Source organism: Orcinus orca, chromosome 4 (genome assembly GCF_937001465.1).
Source record: "Orcinus orca chromosome 4, mOrcOrc1.1, whole genome shotgun sequence".
Taxonomy (NCBI): Eukaryota; Metazoa; Chordata; class Mammalia; order Artiodactyla; family Delphinidae; genus Orcinus; species Orcinus orca.
In genome coordinates, this window is record NC_064562.1 from 110,085,687 (window position 1) to 110,112,606 (window position 26,920).

General features: G+C 46.7%; 2 protein-coding genes across 2 annotated transcripts in view; one reads left to right on the forward strand and one right to left on the reverse strand.

The window, feature by feature from the left end:
* FAM184B (family with sequence similarity 184 member B) overlaps positions 1–17,724 on the forward strand; it is a 121,118-nt gene extending 103,394 nt beyond the window's left edge. Inside the window, exons 11-18 of the mRNA XM_004282519.3 lie at positions 935–1,088; positions 4,027–4,190; positions 6,994–7,172; positions 8,821–8,967; positions 11,064–11,181; positions 12,861–12,965; positions 13,794–13,993; positions 15,816–17,724. Of these exons, the coding sequence (XP_004282567.1) occupies positions 935–1,088; positions 4,027–4,190; positions 6,994–7,172; positions 8,821–8,967; positions 11,064–11,181; positions 12,861–12,965; positions 13,794–13,993; positions 15,816–15,909 (1,161 nt within the window). The 3' untranslated portion in view covers positions 15,910–17,724. The remainder of the gene's footprint in view (positions 1–934; positions 1,089–4,026; positions 4,191–6,993; positions 7,173–8,820; positions 8,968–11,063; positions 11,182–12,860; positions 12,966–13,793; positions 13,994–15,815) is intronic.
* On the reverse strand, positions 17,351–23,204 carry MED28 (mediator complex subunit 28). The gene is given in 5 exon segments (XM_004282520.3): positions 17,351–18,403; positions 18,406–18,556; positions 19,852–19,964; positions 20,937–21,003; positions 23,026–23,204. Coding segments are annotated over 5 exon segments (609 nt in total). The 5' UTR covers positions 23,185–23,204; the 3' UTR covers positions 17,351–18,284.
* Between the last annotated feature and the right edge of the window lie 3,716 nt (positions 23,205–26,920).

Below are 26,920 nucleotides of genomic sequence, written 5' to 3' on the forward strand. Positions count from 1 at the left end.
CAATGGAGACCCAATGCAGCCAAAAATAAATAAATAAATAAATTTATAAAATTTGTGAGTTCCTTTTCTTCCTTTATTCTCTTAAATCTTTTTCCAGGTTGGCTTGCAATCTATAAGGGCTCAGGCTGCCAAGATTCCCAGGTTATTTGCTGCTGGGTCATGCCAGCCTTTAGGTTGGCCTGAGCTTTACCCCTCCAGGTTTTAGGCCTCAATCTCCTGCAGGAGGCAGAGGAAGCACAGAGGGCTGGCCCACCTGCAAGGGAGGTGTCCCAGGGCCTCCGACTGACTGGAGGAAGGATGATCTGGTGGTGGGAGAGGGGGAGGGTGCTCTGCCCATTGGGGGGACCCAATGGGCCTCAGTTTCCTCACCTGAAAAGTGGTATGTGATACTGGAACTCTCTGTTGCCAAAAAAAAAGAGAAACTATTAGTTTCTTACTGCTGCTGTAGCAAAATTACCACAAACTTGGTGGCCGAACACAGCACAAATTTATTATCTGACAGTTCTGGAAGCCGGAAGTCAGAAATCCTAAAATCAAGGTGTTGGCAGGGCTGTGTCCCTTCTAAGGGCCCTATAGGGGAGAACGTGTTTTCTTGCTTTTCCTATAGCCAGTGTCTATCTGTCTCTTTCCCGCTCTCTTCCTCCTAACACCAAATTCCCAACGATTGGCCCAGCTTGGAACAGGTGTCCACTCTGGTCCAGTCAGCTGTGAACAGGGGTTGGGTTCACACAGCACAAAATGGCTGCTATGGCCAGGCCATCACTGTCATTCCAGATGGGCAGAGGAGCATTCGCTGTAGCCTGATAAGCCCTCCATCAGGGAGTGGCGAGTGCTCAGGGCGGGGGCCCCAGCACAGAGGAGGAGCTAGGCAAAAGGGACAGGTCTCCCCTCTGTGCCCACTTCCATGCCTCCTTCCTCCCACTTTTGCCCACAGGCCACAGAGGAGCGCTTGAAGAAGGAATCCAGCCGCAGCCTCCAGATCCAGCACCAGGCGCACCGGCTAGAGCTACAGGCCTTGGAGGAGAAGGCCCAGCAGGAGCTCCAGGGAGAGCTGGAGAGGATGCAGGCTCAGCAGGCGCTGTTGCTAGGTACGCAGCCGGCTGTGCACCCAGCAGGGTTCACACGCGGAAACCAGGGGCAGCAGGGGGCCCAGGGGTAGGGGCCGGGGTGACTCTCCCGGCTCTGACACCAACAAGATGTGAGATGTGGGACAGGTTGCCCTCAGCCTCATTTTCCTTTTCTATAAAGTGGAGTTACACTTGTCCTTCCATCATAGAAGCATTGTATGGATTTGATGAGATATTAAATATAAAATGCTTAGCGTATAGCATGAGCCCAGTGAGTGCAGATAATATCATCGTCATTACTGAACATAAGCCAGATCTCTGAGCCTTCGTGAGAGTTTCATGAGATAACCTCAAACGCTCATTTCTGAAGATTTCTGCAAATTTGGGGACTTAGGCCCCCAGGCTCCTTGCTGTTCCCTGTCCCCGCATTATCCCCAGCATGAAACTCACCTCCTCTTCAGTTTCTACAGCAAAAACCTGTCACACAAAGCATTCTAGAAGTTTCCAGAGGCAGTAAAGATCTCCAGAGCTAAATTGTCTGGGCTTGAAGTCTGACTCCAGTGCTCACTAGCTGTGTGACCTCAGGCGAGTTACTTAACTGCTCTGTGATGCAGTTGCTCATCTGTAAAATGGGAATAATAATAGTATCCACCTCATTGGGCTGTTATTAGAATTATGTGAGTATATACATGGGAAGAATAGAGCCTGGTACATGGTAAATGCTATGTAAATGTTCACTGTCATTATTGTTGAATATTCCAACTTTGCACGGCTGACTCTAAGGGCCTCTCTCCATTTTTGTAGATCATCTCTCTCCCTCATTTTCTCTTTTACTCTCTTCTTCTTTTTCACTCTTAAGAGCAAGACCAGTGCCCTCCTTATTTCATGCCTAGCATGCAAGACCATATTGACCTTTTTTTTTTTTTTTTTTTGCGGTACGCGGGCCTCTCACTGCTGTGGCCTCTCCCATTGTGGAGCTCCGGATGCGCAGGCTCAGCGGCCATGGCTCACGGGCCCAGCCGCTCCGCGGCATGTGGGATCTTCCCGGACCGGGGCACGAACCCATGTCCCCTGCATCGGCAGGCAGACTCTCAACCACTGCACCACCAGGGAAGCCCCATATTGACCTTTTAAAATATTTCTTCAATCCCAGACAGGGCTCTCCTTAAGAGAATTCTGGGAAGAGCATTTTCTTTACCTCCATAAGTGAATAAGTTCTACCTGCTGCTTGGTTGAGTTTTCATTATACAGTATGCCCTGTTCACTGCATGTCAGCACGTCAGCTCTGCACGTTTCCGGATGAAGGAGAGAGAGAGAGAGTACCACAGATTTCCTAGTTAGCAGCTACCCTGGAATGAGGCGGCCGCGTGGGAAATGCTAAAGTTAGCAGCATCTAAAGGAAACGCGGGCTTCACTGGTATGAAGCGTCAGAATACATTAAAATTTTCTATGTGTTTAAATACTGTCCTTTTCAGAGAACCTTAGTAAACTTATGGGAAATCTTTTACAACTGATACGCTTTCACAATATCATTAATTTTCACTCTAAACATCATTTATTTGTTTTACAAATATATGTTGAGCACTTGCTTTGTACTACAGCCTGTACTGGGTATCTTATGGCCTCTAGGATTATTGGAACAATGTTTCAAAAGTAATTTGCAATAACTAAAATATGGTCTCAGAAGTCCATAATAGAAAATAAAGTATCAAGTTTACTAGCACTTGAAAATCATCTTCTCTTTAAAATTTAATAGCTCGGACTTCCATGGTGGCGCAGTGGTTAAGAAACCGCCTGCCAATGCAGGGGACACAGGTTTGAGCCCTGGTCTGGGAAGATCCCACATGCCGCGGAGCACCTAAGCCCATGTGCCACAGCTACTGAGCCTGCGCTCTAGGGCCCGTGAGCCACAACTACTGCAGCCCGCGCGCCTAGAGCCCGTGCTCCGCAACAAGAGAAGCCACCGCAATGAAAACCCCGCACGCGGCAACAAAGAGTAGCCCCCACTCGCCGCAACCAGAGAAAGCCCGCGCACAGCAACAAAGACCCAACGCAGCCAAAAAATTAATTAATTAATTAATTAATTAATAGCTCACTGAATAGTTTCTACTCCATCAGAGAATATTCTTTTTGAAATGATTGTTTTCTTTGCCTTTTGATCATGCTGGTAAGCATTACACTATCAGAAATCACCTACTAACCTCAGAGGAGAAATTCGAGTTTCTGGCTGTACTGGTCCCTGAGTTAAGGAGGGCATGTACATTTCTCCTGAATGATTCTGGTTTTAATCATGATCCTGTTGGGATGAAATGCCATCTCCCACCTTCACAATCCAGCTGGGACCTTACATCCATGAGAAGTAGAACCTGTGAATGTTTTGTCTCCTTAAGTATTGGCACAAATATCAACATTTCCGATTTGAGACCCGCACCCCCAGAAGAGGCCACTGGGTCATTTGCTAATTCCCTGTTCTTCTTAGTTTTCTGACTTGGTGCTGAGGCCAGGTGTTGCCTCGGGGTTCAGCTCTGGACCCAGGCTGTCCCACCCTGACCCACCACCCGTCCTAACTAACCAGCAATGGCGAAGCAGGTGGTCCCAAGGGAAGAAGAACCATGGAAAGTGTTGAATCCTGACTCTACCGCTTATTAGCAGGGTGGCTCTGGGGTACTTACTCAGCTTCTCTGAGGCTCTGTTCCCTCGTCATAAAATGGGAGGGATAATACTGGATAGGATGGTAGTAGGGCTTAACTGAGAACAGTTTTCAAGGGTTTAGCACATTTAGTGCTCTATACATGGTATTGTTGTTCCTGTTCTCTTGAAATACGTAAGTAAGTTTGGGGACCTCGAACCAGCGCCTGCAGCAGCTCCCCACTGCAGCCCACCCCAGAGACTGTGGTCCCTGCAGAAGAGACTTTGGCCTCACCGTGCTCCTGACTTTCCGATGCTCTTCCTTTTGCAGAGGCCCTGAGGCAGGAGCTGGCGGAGCAGCGGGCTGCCTGCTCTGAGCATCAGAAGGACTTGGAAGCGCTGCAGGCTGAGCTGAGGGCCCCGGGCAGTGTGGGCAAGCGACAGGCCATCAGCCAGTGTCCAGGGGACATCGAGGACCGTGCCAGCACTGCAGAGGTCAGCACCCCTGCCCTGCCCATGCCACACCCTTCTTGGAGCAGTGTCAGGGAGAGGCTCTGGGTGCTCGGTCACCCCCTGTCTGAAGGGGGAAAGACCCTCTCTTTCCACAGGCCTGGAGGGGACACGATGAGCCTGCAGGCTCCCATCTTTGGAAAGCAAAAACAAGTTTTAAGTGCAGCGTGTTATTTTAAATGCAGATGCAGTGGGATCTCAGGGTGTTGGTGCCAGACAGGGTCCGTCCTGTAGACCTGCAGAGAGTTTCTCAGAACACCTCCCCAGACAGACTCCCTGTCTAGACCTCCCTGTTCCTGTGAGGACAGGTGAGCTTGTCACCAAAGGTCAGTGCTGACTGTCCTTGAACTTTCTGGTCAGACTCGGCCCATCATCCCCCTCCTTGCCCTCCATAATTCCTACCTTGCTGGGTAGCACAGGGACCTCCTAACAACCCAGGCATCTCTCCCTAGCCCACCACATACGGCTTCAGGTATTCATCTAAAGTGCATCTGTGTAAAGCCTTCAGTGGCTCCCTACTGCTATGAGAACAAGCTCCCAATGGTCAGTCTGGCATTGAAAAGCCTTTACCCACTGGCTGCCTATCCCCCTCTGCTCTAAATGCAGGCTCTGCATCCTGCCTCACTGCCTTTGCATATGCCCTGCCCCCTGCCTGGGACCCCTTCCTCCCTCTCCAGTGCCCAGCTGATCCTTCAGTGCCCAGTCGATCCCTCCATGCTACGGGCCTCCCCTCCACACCCGTGACCTCTCTACCCCCTGGAGCACTTCCTGTTGCAATAGCTCAGCTGGCACCCGCCTCTCCTGCCTGTCCTGTTGGAGACCCGTCGCTTCACGGATGCCCTTGTTTCCTCGCCTGGACTAGGCATCCTTTGAGAACAAGCCATGTCTGCTTCATCTCATCCCCCAGCCCCACCCCCAGTGCTCGGCACACAGCTCTGCACACAGCAGAGTCTCCACCAGGGTGTGCAGACGGCCACGATTAGTTGGTGTCCCAGCCCTGCTGAAGATCGCAGGAACATGGGGATGGTTCATTCCAGATTTTGCTGGTACTGAGAACCTGAAGACGATTTCTGTGTTTAATGAGAATTATTAACAAATGATGTATCATGATGAATTCAGCTCGGCTGGTGAAGTCTAGCAGAGGGAAAACAGAATATGATCCATTAAATGTTCTAAGTTGATGGAGGACACCTGGACCTGTGGAAGGAGATAGGGGGAGTGTGGGATGGTGACAGCTGGTGGCCCTCTGCAATGAATGACAGACTTGCCTGAGGGCTATGGATAGAGAACCCGGGCTGGGTAGATGAGACAGTACCTGGTCATCCACATCCAATCCTCACCTACACCTCACTGGAGGGAAGCTCTGAACCCTCCGGGAGGAACAGCAAGGCCCTGAGTGATATCCCACACAGAGAAGAAGTATATCCACAAGAAGTAACAGCCCCAGGCAGCAGGAGTGAAAGGGGGGTGCAATGTCAGGATGCATTCCCAGCGTGGCCACCACTGCAGGTAAGTGGTGTTGCATCCACTGGGATCTTCTGAGGAGCCCCATGAAATAATTCTCAAAGCTGTCGCAGCCAAGTACAGAGGGGGATGCACTTATCCAGCAGCTTCTCTCTCCCACTAGTCAAGGGTGGTCCCACAGGACTTTAACCAGGCTCTTCATGTCGTGCAGGTGTGAGTGCCAGGTGGTGCCCATGGGCATCCCACACTATGCAAACCCCAGGGCTGGAAGCAAGAGGTACAGGGCCTAGGCCACACATGCTCCCTGTGCAATGCTGTCCAGTCTTTGGAAGGAACAGATGCACAAACCTTCAGGCATGTTTGCATGGACTTGAAAACTGCTACATTCACTAATCGGGGATTAACCCTGACCCCATTTAATGGTGGATATCAGTCTTTGTATTTCTGTCGGAACCATTGATATTCAAGCATCATTTCGCAGCAAGCATTCATTTGGCACCTGCTGAATCCCAGCCGCTGTGCTAGGTGCTATAGGATTGGGAAGATGAAGAGGACATGGCTCCTTCCCGGAACAGCTGCTGGTCTGGTGGAGGAAACCAGCATTTCAACAAATCAGTGCACTTCATTATAACCTCCACACGGAGAGGATCTAGCTCTCCTAGAAGAGAAAGCTTGTCGCCTCTCCCCTGAGGGGTTGAGAAGGCATCACCAAGGCAGGAATGGTTGGGTGTGGAAGGCACCCTAGGTAAAGAGACGGGCAAGGGCAAGTGCGGGGCAGTGGATTACAACTGTGGTGGCCTTAGAGTCACCTGGGAAGCTTTTTCAAAAGACACAGGGCTGGGATGTACCCAGACCCGCTGTATCAGAATCCTGTGAGGTGATGTGACAGATTGTTATTGTTCAGCAGACATTCACTCTCCCCTTCCTCTGCCCTGTGTGGTTTCGCCCCAAATTCACATGTTGAAGCCCTAACCACCAATATGATGGAATTTGGGAATGAGACCTTTGGGGGGTAATTAGTGAATTAGTGTCCTAACAAGAAGCAGCTCAGAGACATCCGACCCCCTCCCCCCCCACTCCACACAGGTGCAGTGTTGGGCTTGTTTTAATTTAAGCCACATTCTTGGCTCACCAGCATTATTAGACTTTTTGAGGCCCACATTTGGCCAACTCTCAAAGCAGAAAACTTTAAGAGACTAGACGTGAGCTCCTGAATCAGGAGCCCGATCTGGGTTCCAGGCTGGGTCTTTGCCGCGGCACATCTCCGGCCCTTGTCTGCCATTGCGCCTCCTGCAAACGGCTCTTCTGGCTGCTCTCTCCCTAGGAGGGGGGCGGTCCGGGCCAGGCGGGCTCCGCGACGAGCAAGGGCGCCGCCGAGCAGGAGCCCAGCGAGGGATGCGGCCTCTGGGAGGAGAACTCGCAGCTCCAGGAAACAGTGCGGCGGCTGCGGGCCGAGGTGGAACAGCAGCGGCAGGAGGCGCTGCAGCTCCGCGATCAGCGCAGGTAGGTCTGCGGGTCGGGGGCTTCTCTCCTTTGCCCCTTGGCGAGCCTCTGGGATCTAAGATTGGGTTGCACCCTTGGCATCTTCCCAAAGAAAGGTCTCCCAAGTACGCCAGCACTTCACTGATGTTATTCCTTTGACCCATGGAAAGTATCAGTGGTCTAGGAATTATAGGTCTCGAAACGCCTAGGGTTAGCCCTGAAATGGGGGGAGGGGTACCCTGTTTCCCTACAGATCAGAGAATCTATGGGATCAAACTTAACGATGCCAAAAGTATCCTCAAAACTAGCCTTAGGGAGTCAGTGCAGTGGAATAGTTAAGACAGTTCTGTTTGCTCTTAACTAGCTGTGTGACCTTGGGCGAGTCTGCGAATCTCTCCAAGACCCTGCCCTTACTTGTAAAAAGTAGAAAACACCACCCCTTCTCAGGGCTGTTGTAGAATGCAGTGAAATGTATAGGAAGATGCTTAGCACTGACCCTGGTACTCGGTAAGTTGTGGTGGCAACTCTGATTTCCTTGTCCAGGCTGGATAGCCCTTTATCAAGTCCTGAATTCATGGCCTTTTTTTCCCTGGCTGGAAAGTTTATAACTACAACTTTAATTTCATTAATAGATATAGGACTTTTCAAGTTATCTGTTTCTTCCTGAGTGAGCTTTGGTAGTTTGTATCTTTGAAGGCATTTGTCCATTTCATCCCAGAGTTTGAATGTTCCAGTCCCTGGCGTAAAGTTCACGTGAAAGTAGGCCTGAGGCCCATCTGAGAAACAGCCATGAATCCACCTGGCCAAGGTGGAGCACCTTAAATTCAGTTGGAGACTCACCATGTGACACTGGAATAAGGAGACTGGACCAGAGTAGGGGCTCCTAACCATTTCCGATTATAGCCCCCTCCAGGTGAGGAAAACGATGTCCCTTTCCTGGAGAAGGATATCATCACACAAAAATATGCATGTACTTTCAGAAGGTGTCAGGCCCCCTGAGGCTGGTCTGAGGATCCCTTAGTGCCCCACCCCAAGGTTAAGAAAAGTGATAGCTGATGGTCGAACATACGCTTTGTGCCACGGGCTGTTCTGGACATGAATTAACATAGTTCATCCTTTCAATAACCCTGTAAGGTAGCCACTGTTGTCAGATGGAGAAACTGAGCAGAGCGTAGCTCGCCCAAAGTCACGCAGCTAGGAGGTGATGGGGGAGGCCGCGGAGGGACGCAGGCAGCCTGGCTCTAAACAGTGTTCTCCTAATCCCTCTCCCATCCTGCCTCCCCACCCTGGACCGCTGGACTCCCAGCTCTCAGAGTCCACAACGTTTGGCAATTCCGATACAGAATCTCAGCCTCCAGGCCTACCCACCTCCCCCAAGTGAAAGGAGTGCTTTCTGGGACTCCTCTCCTGAGCTCTCCTCCACCCCTTCCCCCAGAAGGCTGCCCTTTGTGCTCAGGTTTCTCCTTCATGGAATGCTGGGGTGGAAGGTACTGAGAAGAGGTTCCACAAGCTGGACCCCACAACGCAGAGACCCCGGATCTCCTTCCCACTGTGTCCTGACCTTAGATTCTGCAGGCCACCCAGCAGAGTGGGGAGAAACTCCAGTGCCCTAGAGGTTCAGTCCCTAGAGCCTGGACAAGCCCAGCTGTGCTTCCACCCCGCCCCACAGGCTGCTGGAAGAGGATCAGCAAGCCCAGCGGGCCCGGGAGGTGGAGATGCTACGCCAGGAACACCGGAAGGAGATGCAGGCCATGGTGGCCGATTTCAGCAGCGCTCAAGCGCAGCTCCAGGCCCGGCTGGCTGTCCTGGAAACCGAGTAAGTGAAGACTTGGCCCCAGGTTGGAAGGGACTAGTAGATGTACCGTTTTATTAGGGGGACCTCATCCTAGTGTCCCCAGGACTCTCCTAGTTTTTTTTTTTGTTTGCGGTATGCGGGCCTCTCACTGTCGTGGCCTCTCCCGCTGCGGAGCACAGGCGGGCGCGCAGGCTCAGCGGCCATGGCTCACGGGCCCAGCCGCTCCGCGGCATGTGGGATCCTCCCGGACCGGGGCACAAACCCACATCCCCTGCATCGGCAGGCGGACTCTCAACCACCGTGCCACCAGGGAAGCCCTCTCCTAGTTTTAAAACTAGAAGTCCCGAGTTCCAGAAGCGCCTCAGTTCCAGGCAAACTGGGATGGTTGGCCACCCGTCTTTTTATGAGACTGCATTCCTGTCTTGTGCAGGGTACTGGGAATCTGTGAGGAATGAGCATGGTTTGACCCTCACACACAGAAGAAGATCAGGGCTACTTTTTTATGAGCATTTCCACCTTCTAATGTGCACCATCTCATTTAATCTTCACATCAGTTCTTCAGGGTGGAAACCATTATTCCCAAGGATTGATTAAGAAAGCAAGGGCCCCTCGTGCAAGCATTCATTTATTCATTCAGCAAATATTTGTTAAGGGCCTACTGTGTGCCTTGCACTGTTTTAGGCTCTGGAGTTACAATGGGAATAAAACAAAGACTGTGCTCTCATAGCGCTCACAAATTCTAGATGGGGATTCTGACAAAGAAATAAGCAAACAAATATTTAACTTCATATCAGGTAATGAAAGTACCTGAAGGTACTAGAAGGAAAACAGGATCAGTGTCTAGAATGCCAAGGGTGGGCAAGGAGGTGACATTTAAGCAGAAAGAGGAGAGGAAATGAGAGAGCCATCTGGACAAAGAGCATTCCAAGCAGCCCGAACAGCAAGTGCAAGGGCCCTGGGGCCCGCCTCCCAAGACCAAACAGCCAGAAAGCTTAAGTGGAATGAGTGAGAGAGTGATGATAGGAACTGAGGTTGGCAAGGTAGCTGGGAGGGGTGGAGGAGATGCTGCACTGAGCAGGAAGGGGTTTGGGTGTATTCGGATGGAGTGCACTGGGAAGCCCTTGTAAGGCTTTGAGCATGACTGACATGGTCTGAGATACCTTTTAACAGGGTCACTTCTGACTGCTGAGAGGAGAAGAGACTGGGAGGTCGGGGTTAGTTACAGGGAGATCAGGGCAAGCAGCACTAAGTAAATTTAAACGTCGCCTGTCTGACCCTTAACTTGTGCTCTTAAAAACTGTCCTCCACTGGCTCCAATACGAAGCAAATCATCCAGAATCTGGAGTGGAATGTTTTACCAGCTACTGTCTAATGGGTTCTTAGCACGTGCTGGGCATGCATGATCTCACTGAATCCTCACAACCACCCAGTTTCACACCCATATTAAAGAAGGAACTGAGTCTCACGGGCAAAATGCCCAAGATTACATAGCTAGAAAAGAGCAGAGCTGGGATAAAAGCCCAAGTCATCTCACCCCAAAGCCCTGGCCTCTTATCAACTACAGTCAGTAGATCACCGGCAGCCCTCACCCTCTCTCGCCCACCATCTGGAGGTTATTTCTCTCCAGCTTCACACTGAAAGGGCGGTGGTACCAGCTGCCCTGCTGCTTTGTAGAACTAGCTCATGCCATGCTCTCTGGCTGCCTGCAGGTGGGGCGGGAGCCACATCTGTACTGGCATAACCTGCTGGCCTTGGTGTGGGTGGGGACCATTTCCGGCTGAGGCCTCTTCTCCCAAACTTCGCTGGTTCTTGAAGCCCCACTGAATGTGGCATCAGTGTGCACACACAGGCCTTTGGGTCCTGGGCCCTACAGAACCTGGGGGAACTGACAAGTGTCAGAATGGGAGTTGCAGTCCTGGGCTCTACCTTGAGCTCTGCAGCCAATTCACTGGGTGGCCCTGGGCAGGCTCTCTGGGCCTCAGTTTCCCGTTTGGTGAACAGAGAGTGGCCAGCCAGGCCAAGCAACATAGCAGCGTCCCCATCATGTCCACCTCTTCTCCCTCCTTGCGGTTGAGTCATTGCAGCATGGTGGCTAACTGCATGCCTGCTCCAAACAGACTGAAAGATTCCGGAGAGAAGCCAGGGAAGGGGGAGTCGAGGCCGGAGGACGTTCAGCTCATAGGCCGTCTGCAGACCCGCCTGAAGGAGAGGGAGGAGATCATCAAGCAGCTCACGGTGAGGCTGTCCAGGGTATTCGCTTTAGCCTAGCACTTCCATGGGTGCCTAAAACTGTAATCCTGATAACCCCAAAACCACCTTACAAAAGGCCCTTGGTTATTTTCCCCTATTATATAAAAAAATACATGCTCACTAAAAAAAATTAACACAGGAAAGTAGAAGGCAAAAAAAAAAAAAAATCACTCTCAAGTCCCACACCATCTGCCTGATGTTGGTATTGGCTTGGTTTTTTCAACCTACAGCATTTGGGAAAATCTAGAATGGTTTCCACCTCACACTCATGTCTCCTCACACTTTAACCATTGCTTTAGGCTTTTGCCCAGCCTTCCTGTGCTCCATGCTTTGGTTGAAAGTTCTCTGTAAGCCAGTTCCCAGTGGCTTACATTCAGCTCTGGGGACTTTGGGTGATACACTTGCTCCTGTCAGCGTGGTCCACGTGGGTCAGCTAATTAGCCATATCAGAAGACCAGCCTCTTCCTGCCATCTCTACCTTCACCACCTTGGTCCAGGCTCTGCTGCCTCTCATGCATGACGGAGAGTCCACTGGTCTCCCCACTCACTCCAGCCTCACCCCACTCTGTTAGAGACCTCACAGCGACCAGAGTACTCCTATAAAAATGTAATTCGGACCACAACATGGCTCTGTTCAGTACCTCCTGTGGCTCCCTGTCCTGAGAGTAAAATCCATGGTTTTATGGTGGTTCACACAGCCACACATCCTCCCACAATACACATGCACACTTGTATCTCACGCCCATCCTTGTACCCTCCTGCTCCCCAGTCACGTTGCTTCATGTCAAGATAAAGACGAAAACTTAACCACCAACTGAAAATTAGATGATACTGATAAGGAATTGCTTGTTTGCTAAGTGTGACAAAGGTACTGTGGTTATCTTTTTAAAAAGAGTCCTTATCTCTTAGAAACACTTATCAATGTTTTTTTGTTTTTTGGGTTTTTTTGGCTGCGTTGGGTCTCCGTTGCTGCGCGCGGGCTTTCTCTAGTTGCGGCGAGAGGGGGCTACTCTTCGTTGCGGTGTGCAGACTTCTCACTGCAGTGGTTTCTCTTGTTGCGGAGCACGGGCTCTAGGCCCGCAGGCTTCAGTAGTTGTCGCGCATGGGCTTAGTTGCTCCGCGGCATGTGGGATCTTCCTGGACCAGGGCTCGCACCCATGTCCCCTGCATTGGCAGGCGGATTCTTAACCACTGTGCCACCAGGGAAGCCCTCAATGTTTTTACAGATGAAATTATACAACAACTGAAACTTGCTTTAGAAACAATACAGCAGGAAAGAAAAAAGTGGAGAATGACACGGGTAAAGAAGATTGGCCATATAGTGATTGTACCTGGGTGTTTCCTTTTCTTTGTCTTAACTAATAACTTTCTGCAGTAGATTCTGCTCAGATCCTGAGAGTACCTGGATCTCTGACTTCCCTAAGGCATTCCAAAAAAGCTCGCTCTTTCCTTCACAAGGGGTGCTGGGGACACAAAGGCCCCAGAAATAAAGGTGCTTCCTCAAAGCTTCAGTGGGTGGCAGCTCGATTCCCACTGACTTCCCCTCCCTTCCCTGGTCTTTCCTCCTCTCTGTAGTCTGCTCTCACACAGCCATCTTCCTTCAAATTAAACTCAGTGTGCTGGGTAGTTAGGCTCATTTAGACTCAGTTGTATTGTTTTTCCAGGAGGAGAGAAGATTTCACTACGCAGCATTCCCCAGCGCCGTGTCCCATCGGAATCGGTCCTTCTCTTTCAATCCTCGCCCAGGGTATTTGACCCCTTCCATGAAGGTAAATTGGTCCTGCTGGTTTCAATGCATTACATAATTCTGCTGGCTTTGTTTTTCCCAAAGGTAATGGCAGCTTATTTATCAATTGCCCAGCATTCATTGAGACAAATATTCATTGAAAATAAGACCCCCAGGAAATAGTCCAAATTATTAATAAACAGTATTTATATCTGGCTAGGCAGATTATGTGTTTTTTATGAGATTTTTTAATTTTCCAAACTTTTTATATATAAATGTGTCACTATTAATAATGGCTATATCTGGGTGATAGGAAAGAGAGAGAAAAGAGCAGGAATCCTTCACTGTAACTTTTTTTCCTTTTACAAAAATTTTTGGAATTTATTACAGTGAGAATATTCACGTCCAAATCTCTCATCTGCTATCACAAAATCCTAAAGTGCTTAAAAATTTGTAGTTTTTTTGTAACTCATAGGACAGTAAACCTAACCCAAGCTGAATTCATGTAAGCTCATTTATAACTTTTATATATCGCTCTTGGTGTGACAAAATGTAAGTTTCACTCCAGAAATATTAATGTGTTTGAGGACAAGGTGGGCCCAGCTTCTGCTGGGGGTGTTATATAGCCTTTTAAAATCTAAAACAAGATTTTAAATTAAAAATCACATTTGTCACCAGAAGTTTTGGATAAGAGATTGTGAGCCTGTGTTTTTTTAAAGCACAAAGTGGATTGGAAGAAAAAATGCTTTAAAAACAAACATGTAAGTTATTGCCTCCTTGCTCATATAATTTTGGTTGGGCAGGCCTTATCTACTTTTACAACAATGCCTCTTTGGGTGGTACTAACGGGCCTTTCCTTTAATACCAACAGAAAAAGAAGATGGAGGAAGTGCCCAGCCGAGTGGTCAGTGTGCCAAACCTCGCTTCTTATGCTAAGAACTTTCTGAGTGGCGACCTGAGCTCCAGGATCAACACTCCTCCGATAACTAAGTCACCCAGCTTGGACCCAGGCCCCAGCTGTGGCCAGCCTTACAAACCCACCCCATCTCTAGATGTAAAAACTGCCACAAGGTAGGGGGCCAAAGCTATGATTCCATTTTCCCATGGTCAGGAGGGAAATTAGTATTCCTTTCTGGTACCTGTTAAATACCCAGCATTTGGGCCAATACAAAGGGTAACGAAACAAGCCCTGCCTTGGACAAATTACAACCCAGCCGAAAAGGAAGATATGTAAGAGAAGGGAAATAGGTCATTCTTTAGAAGAGGCACTATTCCTGATACCAAATTCCAGAAAACTTTTTTTTTTTTTCCCCATGGATGATTAGACAGGGGACATTGAATCACTTAGCTGACCACTTCAGAGTGGGTCACACAGAAGATGGACTCATCATCTGGCCTTGAGTCTGGATTCCAATTCTCATCCTCGTTGTTAGCTTGCTTGGCTTTGGGCAGCTCACCTGACTTCTCTGTTTCCTCACCTCTAAAATGAAGATAATACAGCACCTACCTCATTAGACTCATGTGAGACTGAAGGAATTAATCCATAGGACATGCTTAGCACAAGACCTGGCACAGAAGCATTCAGTAATTTTCCACTATTATTATTAAGGTTATTTCTCAAGATTCATTGTATAATCTTGTAATTTTAAGGCCTCTTAATCTGTGGGTTTGGTTGATCATGCATGATGATCTCTGATACTGCCTTATTTTTCCAGAAGCCCTTACAGCTTCTGGAAATGTGCGATTTCCCCTTTGTTTATTGATTCCTTCCTGTCCAGCCTTCCGTTCAGAGCAGTATCTTTAATTCTGGGCTTTGAAGTTTGCATTTCTGAAAGGGCCCCTTCTGAAATGTTCCTTTTCCAAAGGCCCTGCCTCCCCAAGGCTATTTGGACAAATGTGAGTGTGGAGCTGGAAGGACTTGCTGTCAGTCATTGAACGAGTCCAGCCCTTTGTGTCACAGCTGAGGACACTGAGGCCTGGAGCCCCAAGCACATGGTCTGTTAACTGCCAGAGCCAGCCTGACTGGCTACAGTTCATCTCATTATCACACACCTCTGTTTAAAGCTGTGTTCCCACTGTTTGTTTTAAAGATTTATTTTATTTATTTTTGGCTGCATTAGGTCTTAAGTTGCGGCACGCGGGACCCTTGTTGAGGCGTGCGGGATCTTCTGTTGCAGCGTGCAGCCTTCTCTGTAGTTGTGGCATGCGGGTTTTCTCTATTTTGGCGTGCAGGCTCCAGGGCCCGTGGGCTCTGTAGTTTGCGGCATGTGGGCTCTTGTTGAGGCGCCGAGCTCAGTAGTTGTGGCACGCAGGATTAGTTGCCCTGCAGCGTATGGGATCTTAGTTCCTTGACCAGGGATCAAACCTGCGTCCCCCGCATTGTAAGGCAGGTTCTTTATCACTGGACCACGGGGAAAGTCCCCCCACTGTTTTATAAGAAGCTTCACAAACGCAGTTAGAGACCGTTCAGACAGATATACACTATACTTTCTTACCTACCGTCTCCCCTTTTCAATTTATTAGGCTAATTTCACAACCTCATTGAAATGCCAGAGCACATCAGATAACTTTTGAAGAAGCCATAAAGTGTAATACTGTATTGATTAACCATTTCTTCTTTTACCTGTTTTTGGAGGGGGTTGTTTAATTTGTGCCTGAAATAAACAGTACATGTTGCAAAATATGTGGCATGTGGGATCTTCCCAGACCGGGGCACGAACCCGTGTCCCCTGCATCGGCAGGCAGACTCTCAACCACTGTGCCACCAGGGAAGCCCTAGTATCTTTTTAAGAGTAAAGAAGCAGTTATCTTTCCCTAAAAAGATAGTAGAGTATTAAGTTGTTTATTGAATAATTTTCAAAACCATCTAAGAAAACGTTTTGTTTGTTTTTAGGACACAAGATGATGAACCAGCCCAGCCCAAAGAAGTCCAGCAGAAGCAGGGCTCAGCCCACCAGGAATGGTTTACCAAATATTTTTCTTTCTAAACTGATCTTTAAGCTGATCATAAAGTGGACATTTGAAACACATTTCTTTTGAAGCATCTGATTGAAGGAATGAACTAAAAAGCCAACCAACCAAATAACTTGCTTGTAATATGATTTACATACATAGCTAAAACAAATTCTTGCATTAACATTTCATACCGTTTCATTGTGACATTAAGATAAAACAAGCCAATGTTATCAGAAAGTGCCCATAGGGAAATATTATTGTTACTGATGACCTACCCATGGTATTTCTAGTGTCCATAAGACTGCAATCCGCATTGTGGAATATCAGACTTTGTGATTTCCATGGTCTACTTTTAAAGTGGTTTCATTTTCCTAGGACACTGGTCACCTTCACTTGAAAAGTGTTTCTATGTAAATGATGTAATTCCAAAATACACATGTAACCTCAATAGGTAGAGGAATAAAACAAAGCTCAAAATAACCAGGAAAGCCAATTTTAAAAAACCAAAGAAAACAAAACTACTAGGAATGGACTATAGCAGACCTTGGCACACTTGGATCAAATATTTTGACTTCCTAGGTCCAGGACATGAAGATGATTACAGAGGGCATAACAGCTACCTCAAAGGGGCTTTTTGAAGTTTAAGCAAAATATGGGTAATGATACTAATCGTGAATTGGAATTAAGCCTTGCCAGGATTTTTCTGTGAATAACTGAGCCTCACCCCATCATACATCTCAACTTCAATGACTGTAGCATCAACTTGGTCATTTGTGATAGTTTCTAGATTATTCTTTGAAGTGAAAGATCTACTGAACCTCTAGTCTTGCCTCATGGTGCATTGCTTCCCCACTGCATGGATGCTCAGCAGATTAAAGGGAACTGGGAATGGCCATTCACAATGCTGACCTCGCTGTCAGTCCACGCTGAGCTGTCTGACCCTCTGATGGAGCGGTGCAATTTGACAAGAGCCAGTACAACTTTTAGTGGTCAAAATATGTTCTCAATCCTTTGGTGCTGGCCCAGCAAGTGGCCCATAAACAGTTGTCTCTTCTATGCACCATCAAATCTTTGCTCTTTGAAGAAACTTTATAAACAACTGGGCAATAAAAATGGTTGTGATTTGTATTAATTTTCCAAAGAAAGGTGAAATTAGATGAAGGCTGAACTTGGAAATAGGAAGCGCACATTAACCTCAGTCAGATCATCAATAAAACGTAGCTGCGGTGCTTTGTGACCGCCTAGAGGAGTGGGATAGGAAGGGTGGGAGACGCAAGAGGGAAGAGATATGGGGATATATGTATATGTATAGCTGATTCACTTTGTTATAAAGCAGAAACTAACACACCATTGTAAAGCAATTATACTCCAATACAGATGTTAAAAATAATTAATTAGAATAAAATAAAAAAATAAAACGTAGCTGCTCACGCACTTATGTCATTTTGAGAGAAATGCAATTACAACTCAGACTCACAATTTAAAAGTAAATTTACTACCTAATCAAAACATATGGCCCAATAACATAAATTTTTAAATATCACTGCTCCTACCCTCCCCCAAAAGTAAATGAACACCACACAAAATATAAACTCACCCCAAATAAAAGTCAACATTAAGGGGGCTTCCCTGGTGGCGCAGTGGTTGACAGTCTGCCTGCCGATGCAGGGGACACGGGTTCGTGCCCCAGTCCGGGAAGATTCCACATGCTGCGGAGCGGCTGGGCCATGGCCGCTGAGCCTGCGCGTCCGGAGCCTGTGCTCCGCAACGGGAGAGGCCACAGCAGTGAGAGGTCCGCATACCGCAAAAAAAAAAAAAAAAAGTCAACATTAAGGATACTGCTGGATTCCTATAGCACTAGTTACTGCAGTACAGTAACAGTTATTACACTAACCTATGATATTATAATCCTCTTCCAACCTATTTACAAAATATCCTCATTCTGAGGTTCTGGAAGTGTTACATCGTTGCATTAGACTCCTCTTCTTTAGGTAGTTCAGTCTTGAAAAACAGCAAATTTACATATTTTTATATACTGCCACTGATAGGTAAATTATCATAAAAGGCCTACAACCAAAATCCTCATCCTTTGATATGCAGATCAGATCATACAAGCTTTTCCCCTCAGATCATACAAAATAATCTAAAACTGGAAACAGAGATAAACACTCATACAAAAATAAAAACAAGCAGCAAAAAACAAAAACATAAAAAGGAATCTGTAAACGGCATCATATTAACAGTCTTAAATTTTGCTAAAGACGATACACTTGGTTTACCAAAGCAATAAGCATTTTATAAAGTACTCCAGAAATAACGCTTATAAAAATAGGGGGAAATTTTTAGATGAGAGCGCAAAACTAAATCATCTCACTCTCTGGCAAAGAGTTCTCCCAAAATGTCATGTCTACAAGAAGTGATGTTTGGCAAAACTGTGTCTGGGCTGACTCAGCCACCAGCTCATGTTCAGGTGGCTTTTCCTCAGGTTTGCTTCATCGGTGCAGGGATATTTGCAGATGCCTGCTCGAGGTAGGCCAGGGAACCCTGAGGGATGTCGGCTGGCTTTTTGTGCTGCATGTTGATGTCCTCCAGCACCTGCTGCCAATGTCTCAGTTTTGTTAAGTGCTTCTGGACCAGAGCATCCTTTCGCTGTAATTCGTTCCTCAGTTCCGAGACATCCTACAAACGAAAGCAATGAAGTCAGAGTAAACTCACAAAACATGAACATAGTTTCTGATTAGTTAAGAGCACTAAGAAGTAAATTCAAAACAGAGAACCAACTGAACCATAGTGGGCTGATTACTCTGCTTGGCTGCATACTTTGAATAACCCAAAACAATTCTTCTCATGAAAGATGCCTGCTTAACAGTTTTTATTTTTAATTCATGTTCTTTTAGTAAGTAATACACACATTACAAAATTCCAAAGTACCAAAGGACAGCCAAAAAGAAGTCAGTCTCTTTCCCATCCTGGTCTCCAGGCACTCAGTATATCTCTCTATCCAAAGGCTACTGTGAGAAGAATCTAAAACACTGAGAATCTGAAACATATGTTAACTGTTTTAAAAGAATCCACAGCCACTGTTCTATCATTTCAGATTATTAAGTGTTAAAATCTCATTTTCAAGAGCTTTTTAATGAGTAACAGTATTAAAATCCTATATTAAGACCTGGCCTTGAACACACCTAGACTGTCACTCAGGTATTCAAATCAGGAAATGATCTGATAATGGTGAATTGTAAGAATATCATCTTCTTACCATTCACCTTCCCAACAGCTGGTAGCAAAGAATAAAATGAACATTGACTTTGACTAATTGCTCAGCTTGTGGGAGGAGTTATTTTAAAAACTGCTAAAAAAAATAATCATCCCAATTTTAGTATTTCCCACTGGGGGCATCACTGTGTTTTGGGCAGGAAGATTCTTCCCTCTTCCACACTGCAGGGGGCAGGCCCTGGCCCTACCCACTAAATGCCATTAATGACAACCTCAACAGACTTCCAAATACTCTGGTTTCAAACAACTGAGATAAATGAAATCCTGAGTTTCAAGAAGCCTGGGACAGAACATTTACTTTTTGGTTCCTTGAACAAAATTGCCTAGAGCCCTTCCTGTGTGTAAGGCACCAGGGACACACATATCAGTTCCTGTTCAAAATGAGCTTATCATCTACATTAATGGCTTTTCAACCTTTCAAGCAGAACCTTTTCTTTTTTTTTCTTAAAAGAAAATTCTTCCATGAAAGCCAGTGTATGAAATGAGTAAAAGCCGACAGCTGCTGTGTTTGAAGCACTGCTTTCCACCTCTGACCCCCAGGTCCAGGTTGTCATGAACACTGACAACCAACATTTTACATTCAAGCTATGAAGCCCCACTGTAACTAATGGGCAAATGGAGCATCTCATTTAAAGCATGAATGGAATTTTGACAACATTTGCTCTTCCTTAAACTTAGGGAGAGAACTCAGCTTGTACCTCTTTGATAACTTGCTCTGGTTTCTGGACAGATAACTGCAATCTTTTTTGTAGGAAAAAACATTCTGTCTGTCTCGCAATATCTAGAAATTTCTGGATACACTGATCAACACCTTAAAAAAAAAAGACCAAAGTATTAAATTAAGGAAAACACTAGACACATATATCTCTCTCATAAATCAACAGTTGGAATATCAAAACAGCACCTTCTTGTAGATATAATCGGGGATTTTAATCCTGTCCACAGCAATATTACTGACCTCAACCCCCTATGTGTTAAGCAACATTAACTAGCAGATAATCTGTGCTTTTACCAGGTGAATAAGAAACCGAACTACAACGCAAAAGTTCTTCTGAAGAAAGACAATCCAGAGAGTCAACAATTAACATCATGATTTCCAGTTAAAATGAAACATTTAAAACACAGTACAAAGAAATCAGAAGTACCTCTCTCGGGACAGAACTTGGGTGAGGAAGGGGAAGCAAAAAATTTAGTTCTTTATTTTTTTAAAAAGACACAGAGGATTTCTTTTTAAATTTACTTATTTATCTTTGGCTGTGTCGGGTCTTCGTTGCACGCAGGCTTTTTCTAGTTGCAGCGAGCAGGGGCTACTGTTCGTTGCGGTGTGCAGGCTTCTCATTGTGGTGGCTTCTCTTGCTGCGGAGCACGGGCTCTAGGCGCACGGGCTCAGTAGTTGTGGCTTGTGGGCTCTAGAGCGCAGGCTCAGTAGTTGTGGTGCACAGGCTTAGCTGCTCCGCTGCATGTGGGATCTTCCCGGAACAGGGCTCGAACCCGTGTCCCCTGCATTGGCAGGCAGATTCTTAACGACTGCACCACCAGGGAAGCCCAACTTAGTTCTTTAAAAAGCAGTACACACTATTGGTCTTCTTTGTCTTGGTACCAACATGAAAAGCTCATTCATTACAAGTGGCTTATTATGAGTGACATAAGATGTCAATAAACTGAACAAAGAACCAGCAGTATATAGAGATTACAAAAATCTTATTCCCTGGAAAAGTTCTCTTAGGATACAAGCGGGACTGAAACACATCAAGTGTAAAATCAGCAATGAGGGAATTCTTACCAGTTCGAATTTCTTCCTGATCTGTACCATTGACATAATCCTGACTCACCAGAGAAGCAAAACAAGCCTGTGTGATCAAAACATATTACAAAAGAAAAAAATGTCATTCACACATCAAGAATCTTACTTTAGAGTAAGAAATAACTTCTCTTGATGGAAAACAAAGGCTGAGCCGAGTCTCGCGAGAAGACTAGGTGGGTGATCCAGGTAGCACCTCTCCCCATCCTTTTCACTTGGCTAATTCCCAATGCCCGCCTGGGTTTCATGTTTTCTGGGAAGCCTTCCTTGACAGCCATGCCCAGATGTGCTCTCAGAGTATCCCGGGTTTCTTCTATCAGAGCACTGATCCCACAGCACAGCAGCTGCCTGCTATCTATCTGTTTTTTCCACTGCACAGTCATGAGCTCCTTGAAGGCAGGAACTGTTTTCTGTGTATTTTTAGCACCCAGGACAGGTCCTGACACATAACAGGCTCCTTCACTGTTTCACAAATATTCATCAAGCACTTGCTATCTGCTACCACTGGATTAGCACTACAGATACAATGAGAGGAGAGGAGGGCAAAACAGGTGTTCTCTGACTTCACGGAGCCTGATGTAGTGTGCTACAAAGAGCAGCAAGGCAAGGTCGATGCGGAAGTGATGTGTGAGCTGGGGGAGGGACCTGGAAGCCCAAAGAGAAAACGAACAACACAAGCAGAAGGTCTCTTGTGGCCAGAGTACGAAGAGATGGGTCTGGAGCAGAGACGTGAACATGCAGAGCTAGGAAGACCACAGCACCTCTTGGGCTATCCCCACAGCCACAGCTATCCACTAAAGGGTTTTAAGCATTAGAGTGCTGGTGGTCAGCTGCGGACTTTTTTCTACAGGGCCAGTGTTTCAGCAAGTGCTCATGATGAGAGCCACCTCCCCTCTCCGTGCTAGATGCTGCTCTAAAAGTTTCCTTTATGGTTTAGCCCCACCCCAAAGGCGTCTCATCCTCCTCCCAGACGGAAGAGATTTCTGTTCTTTAAATCTGTTGTCTCCAAACTTTTGAATGTACACCCCACCAGCAAAAAGCATTTTGTCCATGCAGCCCCAATAACACGTTCATTTACAAACTATGTTTATCAACTACTCTGCTATTATATACAGTATAAAAGTCACACGACTAGGATTTAAAATGTAGAAAAGGTAATTCCAGTTACAAGTTATTTTATTTCCACACGTTAATGGCTCATCTTCCACTTTAGAGACCACAGGAAGCCACCTTATTTCTAAGCACTTATTTTGTACCTCTCCTTTGTCTGCTATCACTCCCCATCTTCTTTGGTACAGGGTTAATGCTTGAGCAGAACTCAGAGTTTGGGTCACCTCTGCCTCTCTCCTCACCCCCCAGCTTTCCTCCTCCTTCCTCGGCCCTGAGTACCAACTTCCCCACAGTAACTTTTTTTTTTTTTTTTTTTTTTGCGGTACGCGGACCTCTCACCGCTGTGGCCTCTCCCGCCGCGGAGCACAGGCTCCGGACGTGCAGGCCCAGCGGCCACGGCCCACGGGCCCAGCCGCTCCGCGGCATGCAGGACCCTCCCGGACCGGGACACGAACCCGTGTCCCCCGCACCGGCAGGCGGACTCCCAACCACTGCGCCACCAGGGAAGCCCCTCCCACAGTAACTTTTAAATAACTCCCAGCTCCAAAAGTCCCGCTACTTTAGGACCGTTTAAGGGTGGAGCCCAACGGAAAGGATACAGGACATAGGAGTGGACGCTACAGTCCGGAGAGGATGAGCACGTACTAAACACGCAGGGACGCGGGAAAGGATACTCAGGGATGGAACCAAGGATGGGGTGGGACGGGAACAACCCACTGAAAACCTAGAAGAGTCCCACGGTTGGGGGCAGACAAACTTCAAGTCCACGTGGCTCCAGAAATGTCAAGTTTAGGCATCTCTGCCAGACAACTAGAGGAGAATTCCGGCCACCGTTCAATGTGAAGACTAATGCAATAGACTTACGTGCAGGTATCGCCGAAAGAGAGAAGCTGCGCGCGCGCAGCATACGCTTCAGAAAAGAAGGGAGGCTGGGAACAGAGACGCCCACGTCTTATCTTACCTCGAACGATGACTCCAACTCGTCCACCAAGGTACTGTTAGAAGTCCTCGGAACGCCTGGTGTGGCCTGAAGAAGCGAAGCCTGGGCCAAGAGGCCCGGCGGGGGTGGCGGAGGTCCCGGTGGCTGCCCGGAGAACATGCCTCCTAGTGGAGCCGCCATTTCTAAAATGGCGGCTAAGAGGCTCACTACGCCTGCGCGGGAGCTGGGGCCGCGGGTCACGTGATGTGGATGGTCATGTGATGTTGTTGAGTGGACGTTGGCGTCTGTTGGACGCCCAGGAAAGCTATTGTTTGGTGCTTCGTGCCCTCTTCTTTCCGTTACGCAGGCAAGCTGGCTTTTACTTTTGCTTTTTTAACTTGAGAATTGAAGGCTTTGATAGGGTTTAACACAGTTGTGTGAAGAGGAGAATCAGTAACCACGGTGGGGCGAGCTCTCTGGCGGAGTCAGGATATTCCTGTACCAGCCCCGCCTTTGCTCTCAACTCTTGAAATGACTTTGGCCCAGTTGCTTTCTCTGGGCTCGGTTTACCCGTTGGTAGAAGGGAGGTGCTCATCCATCCCACAAACATTTATTGAGAGCGCACTGTGTGCCAATTACTAATCCAGTCACTGTAGCGGGAATAAAGAGGAAACATGTCCCCTAAATTTTCCTTTGGGAGACACAGGTAACAAAACCGGCTTAACATTGTTGAGGCTCCCTGTCTTATGTGCTGGGAGCTATTTGCTTTAGATATTTATGGTTACATCAAAGAAAGTCACTATGCTAATCTTTTTTTAAAAACATTTGCTTATTCAACTTTTCAGAAGCTAAATATTTTTTCATTATAATTAACTTTACAGTTATCATCCAGCATATCTGTTGAGCCTTCCACGTCCCAGGCTCTATTTACTGATCTGAGGGTTATAGCAATCACCCCAAGTTTCTGCCCTTGGAGAGTTTACCATTGTTTTGTGGGAGAGAGATCAATAAACATGTACATATATAGAGTGAAATCATGTAGAGATAAGTGCCAAGAAGGAAAATAAAGCCCAGTAAGGGGATGACTAATGTTGGATTTTATTTAGGTTTTTTTTGGCTGCATTGGGTCTTCATTGCTGCATGTGGGTGTTCTCTAGTTGTGGTCAGTGGAGGCCGCTCCTTGTTGTGGTGCAGGGGCTTCTCATTGCAGTGGCTTCTCTTGTTGCGGAGCGTGGGGTCTAGGGTGCGCAAGCTCAGTAGCTGTGGCGCACGGATGGGCTTAGTTGCTCCGTGGCATGTGGGATCTTCCTGGACCCGGGATCAAACCCGTATCCCCTGCGTTGGCAGGCGGATTCTTAACCACTGCGCCACCAGGGAAGTCCCAAGTGATAGATTTTAGGTGGGTGGTTGGAGAAGGCCTCTCTCAGGAGATCTGCACTGGAGTGACTAGAGTAAAGTTTAATTAGGAAAGTTTTCTAGGGGGGGGAGCCTTGAAGAAGGAAACTGCCTGGCATATTTAAGGAGCTACAGAGAGGCCAGCAGGGCCAGAGTGAGTGAGGCAGGCAGAAGTAAGGAAAAAACAGAGGCTTCCCATTGCCAGTCAGGTCTCAGATCAAAAGTCACCTTCCCCCGTCAGTCTGATTGGACCCACACTCCCAGCCATTTCACCCTGTTTAATTTTCTTTACAGCACTTGAACACTTACCTGAAATTATCTTGTTCATTTTTCTTCTTCACTGACTAAGTTGCCTTGCAGACATGCACACACGCACACAACACGTGAACTGGAAAACAAGATCTATGTGATCAGGGCCTGCCTGTCTTGTTCACCTGTATTCCCAACACCCAGAACTGTGCCTGGCATAAAATAGACATAATAAATATTTAATTGAACACAAATAGAATGCCATGAGGGAACTTAGTGTACTCCAGCAGTTCTCAAACGTTTTTGGACTCCTTTACACTCTTAAAAAATTATTGAGGACTCCAAATGTTTTTGTTTATGTGAGTTATGTTGGGCAATATTTACCTATTAATTAAAAATAATAGGTAAATATTAAAACAGAATTTTAAAAATATATTCATGTAAAAATAAGCCGATTATGTTAACATAAATAATATTTTAATTAAAAATGTAACTATTGTATACAATGAAAAATAGAGGAGTGGAACCATTTTACATTTTACTCCTGGGTTTCCAATGGCCATAGGGCTGCTTGAATTCTGGATTTCTTACTTCAGCTATCTTTTAACACTACTGTATTCTAAACCGCTGCTTTGGATTTGCTGCTCTCTGAAGCCACGACTCTCTCAAGCCCTGCCTTGTCCTTAGTGATTTAGATGCGGATTATACCACCAGTCTCTGGAACATCATTCTAAGGATCCACCAAGGTTTTGTGAGTACCTGGTAGCCAGATGCACCAGCAGTGGCAACTAAATTTCATCTCAACCAGATTAGATAAGCACAAGAATCTAGGACTACAACCATGCCTTTTGTATCTCACACTCTAGTAAACACAAGAGTTCTATTGTTCTTTTACTTATAAAAAGCCTTTGATAGAAAGGTCAAATCCCTATTTGGTCTTCTGAGAATCACACAGAAGAAATCTAAATGTTTTTAGTTTCCTTTCACAAGCCGGTAATTCCACCTCTCCGTTTCCATCTTTCCTGCTGAAGTAGCTTCTGGATATAGATACCCAGAGGAACCTGTGTTTACACACTATTCCTGCCCGATTTTAATTAATTTAAATTCATGTTATTTATTAACATGGATATGCATGTCCATTGTCATTCCCTCTCTAAAAGCCAGTTTAGACACATAATATCCATTTACATGTCAAGTTTTTAAAATATTAAATGTTAAAAATAACTCCAATTAAAAAAAACTGTCAAACGTTGTCAAAGTCTTAAAAAAAAATAGATCCTATTTGTGGGTAATTCGATTCACCCAATACAAATGTAGCAGAAATTTAACCCCAGGGCTTCCCTGGTGGCGCAGTGGTTAAGAATCCGCCTGCCAATACAGGGGACATGGGTTCGAGCCCTGGTCCGGAAAGATCCCACATGCTGTGGAGCAACTAAGCCTGCACCACAACTATAGAGCCTGAGCTCTTGAGCCCGCGCGCCACAACTACTGAAGTTTGCACACGCAGAGCCCGTGCTCAAGAGAAGACCTAGCTCGCTGCAACTAGAGAAAGCCCGCGCACAGCAACGAAGACCCAATGCAGCCCAAAAAATAAAACAAATTTATAAAATATAATAAAAATAAAAATACTTAAAAAAAAAATTTAAACCCAGGCAGTCTGCCTCCAGAGCTGGCATTCTTAATTGTTCCACTGCAATGCTTTCAGTTCGGGGACTTGAATGGATGTGGAATTTATTTGGAAATACTGAAAGAAGAAGACCATAAAAGGGACTGTCAATGGGTAAACTATTTGCTTACCACCTGGAACTAAAACCAATCAAAATTCCACTTGTGCAGATTTAGAAGGAAGCTCTAGGACTTCCCTGGTGGCGCAGTGGTTAAGAATCCGCCTGCCAAGGCAGGGGACGCGGGTTTGAGCCCTGGTCCGGGAAGACCCCACATGCCACGGAGCAACAAAGCCTGTGCGCCACAACTACTGAGCCTGTGCTCTGGGGCCCGCGTGCCACAGCTACTGAGCCCAAGTGTCATAATTACTGAAGCTTGCGTGCCTAGAGCCAGCTCCCTGCAACAAGAGAAGCCTCCGCAATGAGAAGCCCCTGCTCGCCGCAACTAAAGAAAGCCCGCGGGCAGCAACAAAGACCCAATACAACCAAAAATAAAATAAATAAATAAATTTATTTTTTAAAAAAAAAGAAAGCTCTACTGCTTTCTGCTCTCCCACTTATTAGCTTGGTGACATCACTGGCATGTTACTAACCCCCATCTTGTGCCTCATTTTCCTCATCTGTAATGT